The following is a 14666-nucleotide window of genomic DNA, read 5'->3' as shown; positions in this document are numbered from 1 at the left end:
GGGTGTTCCACTTGCGCTCTCCCCAACCCCCCCTCCCGTTGCCCTCTATCCATCACTCTCTCTTTTCCTCACAAAACCAAAAAAAAAAACTGCAAACACTAGCACCCCTTCCAGTCTCCCTAGTTCCCCGCGCTTCCAATGACAATGCAAAGAAGGCCACCAGTTGCTAGCCAACGCTTTGGGGACAGGGCTGAAGCTCAGTTTTTTTGGATCGAACGTTGTAAAAATAAAAGAAAAGGAAAGGTGAATGATCGGGGTATTTTACAGTTTTGGTCTCATGTTGTGTCCGGGGGTTCAGTTCTGGTGGTATCTGATTTAAAAATAACAAAACAGAAACTATCAAACGTTTTATCCGGTTTGAATTGAGGTGTAAATGAGAGACGAGAGGAAAGTTGTGATACAGTAAGAGTTCTCATGGTATGTTTTGTTGCAACCTATTTTGCAAAACCACAAAAAAAGGTTTTTGTGTTCATTCAGGAAGTGAAAGTAGATCAGTGGGAGGCTTGACCGCACAGAATCAGAGCACTAGAGTCACAGAAAGATGCGTGAAACAACATTAAGACGTCGTGGAGGGAGAATCCTTTGGGGTAACTATTCTGTTGAAGCCTATAATTTACTGGATGCCAGCTGCAGGTGAGGTTAGTCAATGTTTCCTGTTCACCTGCTGTTAAGGCAGTGGTTCTCCAACTTTTTTTTGTCATGCCTGCAATACTTTGCAAAGCATCTGAAGCCACATAAGCCATCAGGAAGTTAGTCACAAACACAGTAGGTTTCCAACATGCCTCAAGATGGTTTCCATTGTATTGAAATTGTATCAAGAAGTTTGCATAAAAATGTGTAAGACACATGTGCATTAAAATGCAAGTACAATCATGCAAACTATGGAGTACAGTAGTGAAAGAAACCCTGAGAATCACTGCAGCAGAGCAATATTGTAGAAGTGTTTTGTTATTTCTCTACAATACTTGAACTCTGAAATACATAATTGGTATGTTCATCATCATATGGTTCATCTCTGTGTTGATGTGTTAACATCTCTCTCCTCTCTGCAGATTAACAGTCCACAGGTTGGCTGCTCGGACTCTGATTGGCTCCCTGGAGATGGAGGAGAGAGAGCGGAGAGGAAAGAAAGATGGAGGAGTGAAGAAGAAGAAGGTGGTGGAGCTCAGCGTCCAATCAGGAGTGAGCAGTGCCTTCACTGCCTCCATCGCTGTCAACAAAGGCAGCAGTGAAGTTATTCAAGGACCTCTGGTGCGCAGAAATGTTCCAACACCCAGTGAGTGTTTCCATGAAAAATACAAACTACAGTTATTCTCTACTTACTAGATACTAGCTGACCGAGAGCGAGCATTTGTTTTGTGCTCACAGTGTGTTTGTAAAGTTAAACTTTTGAGATATTTTGAACTATTTTAGCTGCTTGTTTTTAGTCATTGTAATAAGCTAAGAAAACAGTAATTTTGTTTATTGTTTTAGTTATTGTCTTGTCTCAGATCTTGACCGCATACTTTTTCTTTACCGCGAAGGGATGAAATTTGGTGGTATGACCACGTCCTGTTGTGCTCCTCTGAGAGGAGAGGCGAGCTCCTCTCAGAGGAGTCGTCTGAGAGGACGACGAATGGAGACGAATGGTAAGTAAAAATCTCTAAAGTTAAATGGATTGGACCACATATTTGTGTATTTCTACATATAGAGTACATGGATATAAACAAAACAGAAGAAAACACATCCCTCTGGCAGAATTGCTCTACCTGCTTATTTGTTGATTTAATGTGATCAACTGAACGTAAAGTACGAGTTGTTTTGGCTCCAGTTTGCTTTGGTAGTCATTGACATGACGTCTGTGTTTTCATGGAGGTCTGCCTGTGACCCTTCAAAATGTTTTATTTGTATTAACACTGTACACATTTTAATAATTGTGAGGTTTTGTTATAAACTGTGTATAAGAAGTGGACGTCGTCACAAAACATCACCCATTAATTTGCATGTTTACTGAGGTAATAAATCCAGTTAGAAATGGGGTCATTTTCTCACAGACTTCTTTCCAATGAAACATATTTTTCCAGTCACTGGCGTCGCCCCCTGCTGGCCATAAAATAGAATGCATGTTTAAGGCACGTCAGTATTGCACACAGGCTCACAATGTGAAAACAACACTAGTGTCGCTGACGCAGCTTTTAGGGATTTGAGTTGTTTCTTTTCTTTTGTCCGCTCCCCCGGTGTCTAGCGCAGTGGTTAATACATTGAGAATGTCTGCATCTTACAGTTTAAGTTCCTTCCTTGTGTTTACTGTTGTTGCCTTTGTGTAATGTTCTACGCCTCTTTTTCTCTTTAAACAGTGGTTGTTAGTGCTGGTTAAAATCCTCTGTTTGCTTACATTCAGTCTGCTGATGACTTGTTTTGTGTGTGTTTTTCAGCCTCCAGTGTGACGGAGTGTGTGGAAGAAGCAGCAAACACTCTGTTGGGTTGCACCGTGCAGAAAGAGGCTTTGGGGCTCTGAGTGTTTCATTAACGTGCACTTCTCCTTCAGGATCGGTCACTTCTGGTACAAGAAGCATATTCACTCCGTCCTACAATATTAACTGCAAATCAAATTGTGCAATTTCGTGGCAACTTGTGTCTCAAACAACTAAGAAATAAACTCAAAAGTTTTGAACCAAATGAGCATCAACGGCTTAGTTTGAACTGCGAAGTAACTGGAGTAGCTGTGAAGTCTCAAAGTATGCAACACCACATGAACTTTAGCCACTTCAACTCTGAATTGCAACTTGCTTGAGACGTCAGCAGACATTTCTGGCCACATTTTAAAAAGTTGAAGAACAGCCTTTGTCATGTTTCAGGATGGTTTATCCTACATTTCTGCTAATAATGAGTAGTGGTACACTTGGGGTTGTATTCTACTGTGAACAGATAGCAGGTGTGTGAACGTGAATGTGTTGGTGTTACCCAGAAGCACAAAGATTCAAAAGTAGGTAACACTTTTATTTACTTTGAACCAATCTGACGGCATCCAAGTACGTTTTCAAGCAAGAACCACAAAGATTATGTTACAGAGCGCCAGTTAGGGGGAAAGAACATAAATTATATTCTTCACAAAGTAAGTAAAACGCAATTTAAGAATATATCTATTGCTTTTCTTTTAAATTGATTTAGACACAACACATGAAAGATCACTTTTACAGTTAAAGCAAACAAAACAGAAACACAAAATGCAATGTCGACACTAATTTCTTTGCACAGGAAGTTCAGTCGCTCTTGTTTTAACACATAAAAACACATGTTTAAAGAGGATTCATGATTTTTGTAAATTGTTATTACTCTGTAGTTAATGGGTGACAGTGATACTAAACAGTCTTGCGTTTTTTTTGTGTGGGCCTGACCGTATTAGGACGTGTTGTGAACGTGTGCTGTCTGCTCCATTTCAACAGAGGAAGCAGATTTTTTTTGTGAGCTGTGATTTCAAATAACATCTGCAAACTCATCACCACATACATGTGTGAGGAGTAACAGCAGCTCAGAGGCTTTTTTGGGGGGGGGGGGGGGGGTAAAACGGGAGTAAGGCATTTATTGAATCGTCATGTTGAACATTTAAGCTCCGCCCACCCGGTACTCTCCTGTTGGGAAATCGAGCGGACCCGTTAGGCGTGACTTTCACGTGCGTCAGTGTATATCTTTCTGCTTGAAACATCTGCAAGTTGTCTTCACGTATTCACAAGAGGTGCCTTCAGTAAAGCTGTCCCAAAGACGTCCTCAGAGGTAGGCTTTCTTCTGCTGTGTGTTTATTTAAAGTCTGCTCATCGCGACGACAGACTCACAAAACTGCGCAACCCGTGTGTATTAATGCTGGATACTGTTGACGTTACGTTGTGTTTGCATGTCGATAGGAACTTTCATGGAATATCGTGACACCTCAACACACTGACAAAGTAACCTGAAATAAACATCCGATTGTTATTCTTGTTATCCGTGATTTTTTTTGTTGTCATAATCTATTTTTAGTCTCACTATCATCATCAAGCAGCTGTCCAGATCCATGTCAAAACCAATCAGCGAAACTCAATTAGCTGGAAAAAAAAAAAGAGGAAAGAAACCAGGAAGGGTGGAGCAGGGAGGTACAGCAGTAATACAACACATGTATTATTAGTATTATTATAGCCGTGTTTTACTTTGGTGTTTTGTGCAGTGAATTTATCAAATGTGTTGTGATTTTTTTAATACGGTTTTTATGTTTTCCTCAGGTTCAGTCCTGTGGTCATATCATGGTTATAACCCTATTTTCGATACATTTTGGTGGCATGTATACAAATATATATATATATATATATAAATATATATATATATATATATATATATATATATATATATATATATATATATATATATATATATATATATATGCATTTATGGCAAATAATATATTTAATATGTATTTTGATTGCTGAAAAATTTCATAACAGAAACATTACAATTACCATCCATCGATGCAGCAGGAAGTCCTCAAATGTCCTTTTTGATTGTTGTGCAGGTATGATGGCGAACAGCTGCGGTCTACTCACCTTCCAGAAGGAGCCAGGTACAATGTTGTTCAAAAACAAAACTCCATAACCATTTTTCTGCTTGTCTAAACTTTAAATGCAAAGGTACTTTATATGGATGTGTCCACTTGATGTGTTGCCGATTCCATTTTCCCCTTCAGAATAAAAGCCCCAGGAACATACATCAGAACACTGCTTCATAGAGAACTATTTAAATACACGTTACCAATGGCGGGCAGTCAGTATATTATGGAGCCAATACAGTTCAAATAATGGTCATATATGTATATTTAAAAGTTATAGCTATTTTATGGAGTCCGCTGGTGGTTGAAGTGGCTTCATGGGTCGGTCCACCCGCCCCGTGTCCACACATGGTGGTCTGTATGAACGCGCTTTGTATGAAGTGGGTCGGCTGTGACAGTAACTCCCGGGACACTTTTTTCCCCCCAGTCCGCCCAGGAAGGCCGAAGTCAAAAAACGCACAGCCCGCCACTGCACAATACAATAGCTTACAATTGTGTTTCCTTGTGTTTCCCGGTCAGTTCCTCTGAAGAGCGTGGAGGTGGAGCTGGAGGTGAGGGACCATGTGGCTACAGTGGTCTCCACTCTGAACTATGAGAACAAGGAGGACAAACCACTAGAGGCTGTGTTTGTCTTCCCTCTGCCTGGAGATGCTGCTGTCTGTCATTTCAGTGCTAAGATTGGACAGACACAGATTGTAGCGGAGGTGAAGGAGAAGCAGGAGGTGAGCTGGACAGCAAAGACTTGCTCACAGAGGAGCTTTTAAAACACAGCGAACGTCGCTCACATGTGTCCTCTGTGTTTCAGGCTCGTGAGGAGTACGACGATGCTTTGAGCTCCGGTCGGCAGGCCTTCCTGCTGGAGGAGAGCGAGCAGAGTCCAGACATATTCACTCTGAGTGTGGGCAGTCTGCCTCCAGGAGAGAGCGCCTCCATCAGGCTGGAGTACGTCACTGAGCTGGCTGTGCAGGCGGATGAAGGGCTGAGGTTTTGTCTGCCTGCTGTGCTCAACCCTCGCTACCAACCTCAGGGTAGGAGAACCAGCCAACACCTTGACCAGGAGCCCTGAAGCTTCAACTGAGAGCACAAAAGCAGATTTTTAAAAACTGCGGTAGTGTGAAAGAGGGCTGAAGTGGAACGAGTGTGTTCATACACATATGAATATGTAGCCATTTGTTTTTCATTTTTCCAGACAAAAGCCCTCTGGATGTTTTTGTATGAAAACACCGGTAGTCAGTGTCCTTGCTAGCATCATGTTTCAAGGGAAGGAAATGTTAGTCATTCAATCGTTTGTTCCCATCAATAATGAAAAAGTCCCATCAGCCTGAGCTGTACCTTGTGTTAGATACCATTTAGGAAATGTAAGCATGCTAAGCTAACATACAACATGGTACTTAGATGGTTAAAATGGTAAACATTATCCCTGCTAAATGGAATTGTCGTTATAAGCATGCTACTGTTAGCATTTAATCACAGAGGAGCTAGTATGTGGACTATTTAGGTTGTTTCTCCTTCCACTACCTCACTGCTGCTGAATGTAATTTAATATTCTTTTTTTTCCCGCCTGCAATCCCACCTTTTATTGGACAGTTTGAATGGAAACAGGAAGTGAGAGAAGCTATGATGTGCAGCATAAGATACGATGGTGCTTCATATTTCAACACGTTTACCTTGTTAACAGGGAGTGGCGGTAGTGAAGGTGGCAACGTTCAGGTGACCTCTGTTCCAGCCTCTCTGGTGCCCTACAGTCTGTCTTTCTCTGCCCGAGTGTCCTCTCCTCGTCCCGTCTCTAAAGTGGAGTCCAACTGTCTCCTGGACCCTCTTCAGTACCTCAACACAGAGCAAACCCAGACCACGGTAGGTAGAGCTCTAGTGATGATGGTGAGAGGATGTATATCACTATATATGTATATATAATTATACTCATGAGTGTTTGTGAACTGCAGGTCAAGATGGCTGCAGGACACAAGTTCGACAGAGATGTTGAACTGTTGATTTATTACAAAGACGCCCACCAGCCCTCTGCTGTGGTGGAGGCAGGACAGGCCTCTTCCAAGCCTGGTGAGTGACCATTAGTGAAGGTACCGCAAATATAAAGGCCACTACTTTCAAACTGATGTAACGATTTAAATGTAAATACTAGATAGCCATATTTGTGTATATTTGTGTTCTCTCCTCTGTGTTTCAGGCACTCTGATGGGTGATCCAGTGGTGATGCTGAGCCTGTACCCTGAGTTCCCCCAGGCTGTGATGTCTTCAGACGCTTCATGTGGAGAGTTTGTGTTCTTAATGGATCGATCTGGCAGTATGGCGGGGTCGCACATGAAGCGTGCCAGGGTATTAATAATGTGTTGTTTCTATAATGAAATCATAGTGTCTTTCTCACACAGTGAGCTTCACCATCTCCTCTCTCCCCTCTTCAGGATACTCTGCTGCTCCTGTTGAAGAGCTTACCAATGGGCTGCTATTTCAACATCCACAGCTTTGGGTCCAGTTATGAACACATCTTCCCGTAAGTCACTCCCTCAGGACACTCAGTCTAAAACATTTCTTCTCGCCTGCATTGTCACTTCTTGGTCATGTATGTGTTTATTGCTCCATGAGATCATGTTTGTGTTTTCTGATGGCAGTAAGAGTGTCGAGTACAACCAGAAGACAATGAAAGAAGCTCTGAAGAAAGTTGAGAAGATGGGTGCAGATCTGGGAGGAACAGAGATCCTGGAGCCACTCAAACATATTTACAGCCAGCCCTGCATTCCCAGTCAACCTCGACAAGTAATACTCATACATACACAAATAGGTGTACAAATATCTCTTGAAAGTAATTGTTTCATACCATTCATTTAGAACTTCCTGCTGTTCTGTTTTTACTAGGTTATGTCTTACCACACTTTGTTCTTTTGTGGTACTAAAACAGCAAACACAGCTCTCAGAGAAAGATTTAAACGACTCAACACATGTACATTTGTGGGTGTGATGTTAAACTTTGTCTGATATGTAAACTCTCCTCCCTAGCTTTTTGTCTTCACTGACGGAGAGGTGGGCAACACCAAAGAAGTCATAAATCTGGTGAAGCAGAATTCAGGCTCCCACAGGTGAAACCAAGAGCACCCACACAAACACCAGATTATGTCCCATGTTCAGATGTGTGTAAAACAAACTACTGTATTGCAGGTGTTTCTCTTTTGGGATTGGGGGAGGGGCCAGTTCTGCTCTTATCAATGGGTTGGCCAAAGAAGGAGGAGGTCACGCTCAGTTCATCACAGGGACTGGCAGGATGCAACCCAAAGTAAGACTTTCACATTCATTATATACATTTTAATTCGGGATGGGCAAAGTTGAAAAAATGTAACTGATTAATCGCATGATTTTTCTACGATTAATCGCATTATGCGGCAAATTCAATGAAAAAAAAACAGTGCATCGCACGCTTTTATTTTAAAGGAATGTTATCTGAACAATATAACAGACACTCTCAGAGCAACAAGTTAACATACATACATGTTTAGTAAATAAATCTGTTTTCTTTTTTTCCTGAACAGGTACCGGAAGAAACATTTGTATTTCATCAGGGAACAACATAAACAGTGTGTTCAGTAGTAAGGGTCCCTGTTAGGGACAAGCCACTCCTTCTTTGGTCCATGTTCAGTGTGTCACTTACCTTAAAGATGATAAAGACCAGCAATTGACTCACTTTATACAAAAGCAATAAGTGCTGTTGATGTTTTCCAGTTCAGTTCAGTTTTTCTTCCTCAGTGAGAAAAGTGCAGTCGGTGTTGGCTTGAAGAAGTGCACTGAACATCTTGTGATGTGAGGAAAGTCCCCCTCTTTAAGAGAAAAATAAAGATCCAGAAGTGATCCTGACTTAAGGTGCTCTGCCATAGTGTATCACACCGCGGGGTCAGGAGCTTTGCGCATGCGCGATTCATTTTTAATCTGGACTCCTGAGAGACTGACCTCCTGTGAGCGCTTTGTGAGGTGGAGCGGCTCGCGGCAGCACCCACTGCTCGTTGAGAACAGAAACTACATACTAGACTGCCGGACTGGGAGAGCCAGGTCTGAACTACGCCGTCTGGGAGAGATTCAAAGTGCATCACCTGTGTGCAGCAGTGAGAAGCCCCTACCAATGCAAACAAAAATAAAAATGCAGTTAACGCATGTTTAAATAATTAACGCCGTTAAAGGATTACCGGATCTACGCTGCATTGGCGTGTTAATTTGCCCACCCCTAATTTTAATAAAACATGCAATTCGGACAAATGACACAATAAGAAATGTTAAAGCTCTCTCAACGTTTTGCTCCTCAGGTGATGCAGTCGCTGCGATTTTCTCTGCAACCGGCCGTGGTGGACATCTCAGTCGAGTGGGATTTGCCAAAAGGTGTTTCAGTCACTGCTCTCTCTCCACCAATCACATCTCTTTTCCAGGGTCAAAGGTCACTGATTTATGCCCAGCTCACTGGACAGGTAGGAGCAGCACCATCTCACAGTGACACTACTTTCTGATGCTACAAATAGTTTCTAACACTGATGCTCTCTCAGAGTCCAGAGGCATCAGAGGGCTGTGTGACGGTGAAGTACAGCCTGGCAGGTCATCCCTCTCAGAACCAGCTTCACTTCAGTCTCAAACCTGCAGAGGACACTGGGTAAAACAGCACCGTTGTGCATTGGGTCTTGTCATCACAAATGTTGAGTTTAATTTGATTATTTGGACAAAAAACATGACACTCTTTAATAAAGTAATTAGGGCTGGGCAAAGTTTAAAAAATGTAACTGATTAATCGCATAATTTTTCTGCGATTAATTCAGATTATGCGCCAAATTCAATAATTAAGTAAAAACGTGTGTTACACGCTTTTATTTTTACAGTAATGTTATCAGAACAATATAACAGGCTCTCTGGAGCAGCAGCAAGTTAAGATACATACCTATGTAGCAGTGGCGGGCCGTGGGTTTGAGACCTAGGCCTTCTGTTATTTCTCTACAATACATGAACACTAAAATACATAATTGTGTTGATGTGTTAACATCTCTCTCCTCTCTGCAGATTAACAGTCCACAGGTTGGCTGCTCAGACTCTGATTCGCTCCCTGGAGATGGAGGAGAGAGAGCGGAGAGGACAGGAAGATGAAGGAGTGAAGAAGAAGAAGGTGGTGGAGCTCAGCGTCCAATCAGGAGTGAGCAGTGCCTTCACTGCCTTCATCGCTGTCAACAAAGGCAGCAGTGAAGTTATTCAAGGACCTCTGGTGCGCAGAATTGTTCCAACACCCAGTGAGTGTTTCCAAGAAAAGTACAAACTACAATTACTGCATATATATATATATATATATATATATATATATATATATATATATATATAGACCGTCAGAAAGCATGGTGATGTACTGCTTTAACATTAAATCATTGTATTAATTTGTTTATGAGATGAGAGCGAGTGTTTGTTTAGTGCTCATCTGTGTGTTTGTAAAGTTAAACTTTTCAGGTATTTTAAACTATTTTATCTACTTGTTGTTAGTCATTGTAATGAGCTGAGGACAACCAGTCATTTTGTTGATATTGTTTTAGTTATTGTCTTGGCTCATATCTTGACCTCACTCTTTCTTTTTTTTATCTGGAAGATCTGATCGACTGTGGCATGTATCATTTTCCCTCCTGTGGTGCACATATGATGCATAGTAAGTATAACATCTTTTAAAGCTAAATAGAAGTGGAACACACAATTGTGTATTTCTACAGACTAAATGGCTGAAAACAAAATAAAAACAAATTCCTCTGGCAGAATTGCTCTGCTTGCTTATTTGTTGATTTAATGTGATCAAGTGAACGTAAAGTACGAGTTGTTTTGGCTCCAGTTTGCTTTGGTAGTCATTGACATGAGAAACATGCGATTGCATAGTGCAGAAAGTTAGGAAGGTTCAACTGTCTGTGTGTTTTCATTTTTTTTTTTTATTAACACTGTTAACATTTTATGTGATATTTTTAACAATGTTTACTGAGGTTATAAATCAAGTTAGAAATAGGGTCATTTTCTTTATAAATTAAATGCATTATTATTATTATTTTTATTATTAATAAAATCAAACATAGTTTTTCAACCAGTGACGTCGCCCCCTGGTGGCCATGAAATAGTTTGCATATTTGAGGCGCTTCAATGATACCTTCAGTTTTCAGTCCAGATTGCCGCCTGGTCATTGTGCTAATCTCAGAAGCCAGTGGTTTAGTAGTTCAAATTCATATTTAATCTTTCTCGGGTTAACATCCTAACTTGGCTCCAGCTTGCTTTTTTTAGTCATTGACATGAGAAACATGCGATTGCATAGTGAGGCAAGTTAGGAAGGTTCAACTGTCGTGTGTTTTCATGGCGGCCTGCTTGTGACACTTCTCATATTTTTGTTTATATTAACACTATACACATTTAAAGTTATATTTTTAATAAGTGTGAGGTATTATTAAATACTGTGTTTAAGAAGTGGTGATAGTCCCTGTGCGGTCACCCATTAATTTGCATGTTTACTGAGGTAGTAAATCAAGTTAGAAATTGGGTCATTTTTCACAGACTTCTTAACAGTAAAACATATTTTTCCAACTAGTGGTGTTGACCCCTACTGGCTATAAAATATAATACAAGTTTAAGGCACTCCAGTATTTCTGGTCATTGTACTAATCTTAGAAGCCAGTGGTTTAGCAGTTGATTTAATCTTTTATCATTTTCAGGTAATATCCTAACTTTTTTATTGTTATCTTTTTAACCTCAAAGCTGACCATAATCTCCATCATGACTGTGCTCATTCTACTTCTTCATGTAAGTATACAAGCTAACTGTGATTTCAACACACAACTGTGTATTCCTATAGCTACAGTCCATGGATAGACACGTAGCAAACAACATGCACTTCTGTATGGAGGAGTTCTGGCAGTCCTGCACATAACATTTAATTACTCAAGACTCTCAGCAGAATGCTCATCGCTGCTTAGCTTCATTGAGCGCTCCCTCAAACAGCAGAACCTTACGTTATCTTGTTTTAAGGTCTTTCTAGAGTTGTCATTGTCCCATATTTACAGAGACGCTTTGCTTCATAGTGATGACCACGGCCAGTGGATTATTATGAAAAGACTGTTTTATCTTAGGAATATTTCACCAAAATGTCTAATGTGGCCCTTGTGTTACCTTACATACGCATAATAGTAAAGTTATATACATTTGCATGTTAATTTCAATATTATCAACAATAATTATGAGTCACAGAGGGATAATGGATATTCATATAACAGGCTTTGTGCTCTCTCGGCAGCTTGCAAGAAGAAATCTATGGGAGGCATCGGCCCAAAGTCAAAATCTAAGATAAATAAGTTCTTTGCCAGGATGAAACCACAGAAGTTGACTCTGCGGAGTCATGGTGCTGGTCACAACCCGTTACCACATTCGGAAATGCCTTTTCATGATAATTGTAAGTCTTATGAGATCCTCTACCACATCATACAGGTGATGGGAGGGGGGGGGGGACTAACACGGTGGTCACTCCTCCAGCTTTCATCCCACTGATCCCGGAGTAAATAATACTGACCGATTTGGGTATAATGCCTTTTATCTCACCCCGTAGTTTGATCGTTTGGATTTTTCGGACTGAATTGTGGAAGTCTTTTACGGCTATAAGCCCTCGGCGCTTTCAGTAGGCCGTAACCTTAACATCCAGTATGGATAGTCATTTACTTCGTCTGTAATTTACTATCGCCTATTTTGAACACTCACGTTTCAGTCCCACTGCAAAGTTTTCAACCGGGGTCCTTAGCTTAAGATCCTCTGGCAGCGCCGGTCGTCACCTCAGGATCACACTTGTTCAGGACAGGGGAAGAAGATTAGATTACTAAAGAACTGGAGTCCGTCGTTCTTTTTTTTTACTTCCAGCTTACAAAACGGCAAGACTGTGTTTTTATTTCCGTTTTATACTTTTTTTCTTTTCCTCTATGCATCAATGAAACAGTTAAAGTGCACACACACAAAAAGTTAGTCGTGTTTAGTCGTATTTTCCATGTGTAGATGTGTACCCATGTCAAATCTGATCCTCTGTAGGTAAAGAGAGACTGTCAGTCAAGCTTGGTCCTCTGTAGTTCAAAGGGGCTTTTGTTTTTCCCAGTTTCCTAAGAAGCTGGCATGTTTCCTGTCTGGTCTCCGAGAGGCTAGGGAATCCGGCGTGTCCTATCAGGGTAGCCATGAGATAGACTCAGAAGTGGTCCTCTCCTGCTCTTCCTCATGTGTCAGGATTACATAATGCATCCTGCAGCCATTCAGACTGCAGGAAGTTTGTTACCTAACATGGTTAAAAACACATCCTTCTTACACAGGATCGGTTCCATAACACCTCTTTAACTCGCTCTGTTTCCCTGGTGAGATTCCCCCCATGCACACTGACACAGCACTCCAGGTATTCAGTTGTTAATGGCCTTTATTTGAAGTTTAAATGTGGGAGGGCTAATTTCGATGATTAGTTGTTGTCATAGCCTCAGTAACAACACGGTGAACTGTCAGTTAATGTGTTAACATATTAGTTGCTCATATTGTTCATGATTTAATATGTAATTATTCTATTTTTGAAGATACAATTAAACCAAATACCATTTTTGCAAAGGGTCGCAGCTTCAACGACACCTTCCTCACTTCCTACCCCCTTAATTCCTATCCCCATACTTCCTACCCCGTTACTTCCGGCACCGTTGCTCAAATCCATCTTACAACTCTGCCTTTCTTTTGACCTCAGCGACACATCTGTCAAGCTTTGTGACTGCATCTAACATGTAAACACTCAGACACGGTCTCACCAAGTGAAAACAATACCAGAGTCGCTTACAGTTGAAGTCCCTTCCGTGTATTTACTGTTGTTGCCTTTGTGTAATGTTCTACGTCTCTTTTTCTCTTTAAGTGATGCGCATGGAGGCCCAGCCATATTGCCATTGTGGTAAGTAAGGTTATTGCAGATACACCTGGCGACAACTGTTGGGTCATTACTATGTCATTTGCTACACCCACTCATGTCTCCCTCACGATGAATTATTCAACTTTATTACTCCAGACACATGAGTCCATACAACAACAACTAAAACAAATGCAAAAAAAACACACACATTTGTTGCAATGTTTCCAAAACCAAGAAGAATACCTTGTATCACTTTGTGTTGGCTCAGTTAAATGTGTACATAAAAATCCTCAACACGGCATGAAAGGTGGGAACATTACTCGTCAGAAACTTAGCAAGAGTCTAAAAGCATCAATAAACACCACCTGAATCCTTTTTTATTTAACTCTTTAACAAATCACAGGGATTAGTCTTTCACCCAGAGACCTTTTGCTGCCGCTGGTCTCCCTCCAGAAGGCGTCTGGCTGCTGGGTGCTGGATCCAGATCTGGCTGCTGCTCTGGGAAAGACCAGCGAGGAGCTGGAAAAGCCCAAACCTGCATCGGTGGGTTCCTGTCAAATGTAATATAACATATATAATTCACTGGGTGAGCGTAATTTACTCAAATCCATGAGCAGCAGTGATGACAAATGAAATGATATCACCCTGTTTCAATCTAATGAGAGGCAGCAAACAGGGAGACCCTCTTAGCCTCCAATTCTTTACACTATTCATGGAACCTTTGGCTATCTCAAGAAGGACAGAGGCAGGTATTAAAGGGTTTGTACAAGGGGAAGAAAGACACTAAATGCTGATGTATGCAGATGATATTTTATTACTGATCAAGGATCCTTTGGTGTCAATTCCTACTGTTCTATCTCAATCCTAAATTGTCAAAAGTCTGAATGCGTGCCGATATCAAGAGGATGTATTCTATCTGTGGTCGATTTCAAGGGGACTGAAATATCTGGGTATTAGGCTGTGCTCAGATATAGAGAGCATAATCTCTATTAATATACCCACCTCCCTCCCCTGTGAATACAAAAAATTAGGACAATCTTTGAGGAATGGAAAGTGTTAAATCTTTTTTTTAAATGTATATCATTAAGATGGTGGTGGCTCCACAATTTAATTACATCTCTATGATGATACCATGATGCTATGATGAATGGGGTTTAATTTTCAGTGGAAAGTATTGACACTTCTGTTTTTTAAAATTACTAT

General features: G+C 41.0%; 1 protein-coding gene and 1 long non-coding RNA gene across 4 annotated transcripts in view; both read left to right on the top strand.

The window, feature by feature from the left end:
- The first annotated feature begins 1145 nt into the window (after positions 1-1145).
- LOC137790741 (uncharacterized) lies at positions 1146-3504 on the top strand. Its single transcript, XR_011077947.1, has 3 exons — positions 1146-1276; positions 1524-1628; positions 2415-3504. It is a non-coding gene; the product is annotated as an uncharacterized lncRNA (long non-coding RNA).
- Positions 3505-3627: 123 nt separating this feature from the next.
- The window catches only part of LOC137790740 (von Willebrand factor A domain-containing protein 5A-like), an 11770-nt gene continuing 731 nt past the window's right edge, over positions 3628-14666 (top strand). The window contains exons 1-21 of one of the 3 annotated variants that reach the window (XM_068585231.1): positions 3628-3753; positions 3997-4109; positions 4236-4259; positions 4523-4570; positions 5075-5277; positions 5361-5583; positions 6234-6409; positions 6499-6613; positions 6741-6889; positions 6976-7064; positions 7183-7327; positions 7568-7647; positions 7727-7841; positions 8860-9018; positions 9094-9197; positions 9599-9822; positions 10170-10226; positions 11309-11353; positions 11844-11999; positions 13470-13505; positions 13867-14006. In XM_068585231.1, the coding sequence (XP_068441332.1) occupies positions 4031-4109; positions 4236-4259; positions 4523-4570; positions 5075-5277; positions 5361-5583; positions 6234-6409; positions 6499-6613; positions 6741-6889; positions 6976-7064; positions 7183-7327; positions 7568-7647; positions 7727-7841; positions 8860-9018; positions 9094-9197; positions 9599-9822; positions 10170-10226; positions 11309-11353; positions 11844-11999; positions 13470-13505; positions 13867-14006 (2367 nt within the window). In that variant the 5' untranslated portion in view covers positions 3628-3753; positions 3997-4030. Of the gene's footprint in view, positions 4110-4235; positions 4260-4522; positions 4571-5074; positions 5278-5360; positions 5584-6233; positions 6410-6498; positions 6614-6740; positions 6890-6975; positions 7065-7182; positions 7328-7567; positions 7648-7726; positions 7842-8859; positions 9019-9093; positions 9198-9598; positions 9823-10169; positions 10227-11308; positions 11354-11843; positions 12000-12686; positions 12757-13469; positions 13506-13866; positions 14007-14666 lie in introns of those variants that run through there. The other 2 variants (XM_068585233.1, XM_068585232.1) reach the window with 2 other exon arrangements.

Source organism: Clinocottus analis, unplaced genomic scaffold (genome assembly GCF_023055335.1).
Source record: "Clinocottus analis isolate CAN_PGR_092001 unplaced genomic scaffold, fCliAna1.0.p SCAF_2, whole genome shotgun sequence".
In the NCBI taxonomy this organism is placed as follows: Eukaryota; Metazoa; Chordata; class Actinopteri; order Perciformes; family Cottidae; genus Clinocottus; species Clinocottus analis.
Note: the sequence above shows the minus strand (reverse complement) of the source record. Positions and strands in the feature narration are given on the sequence as shown.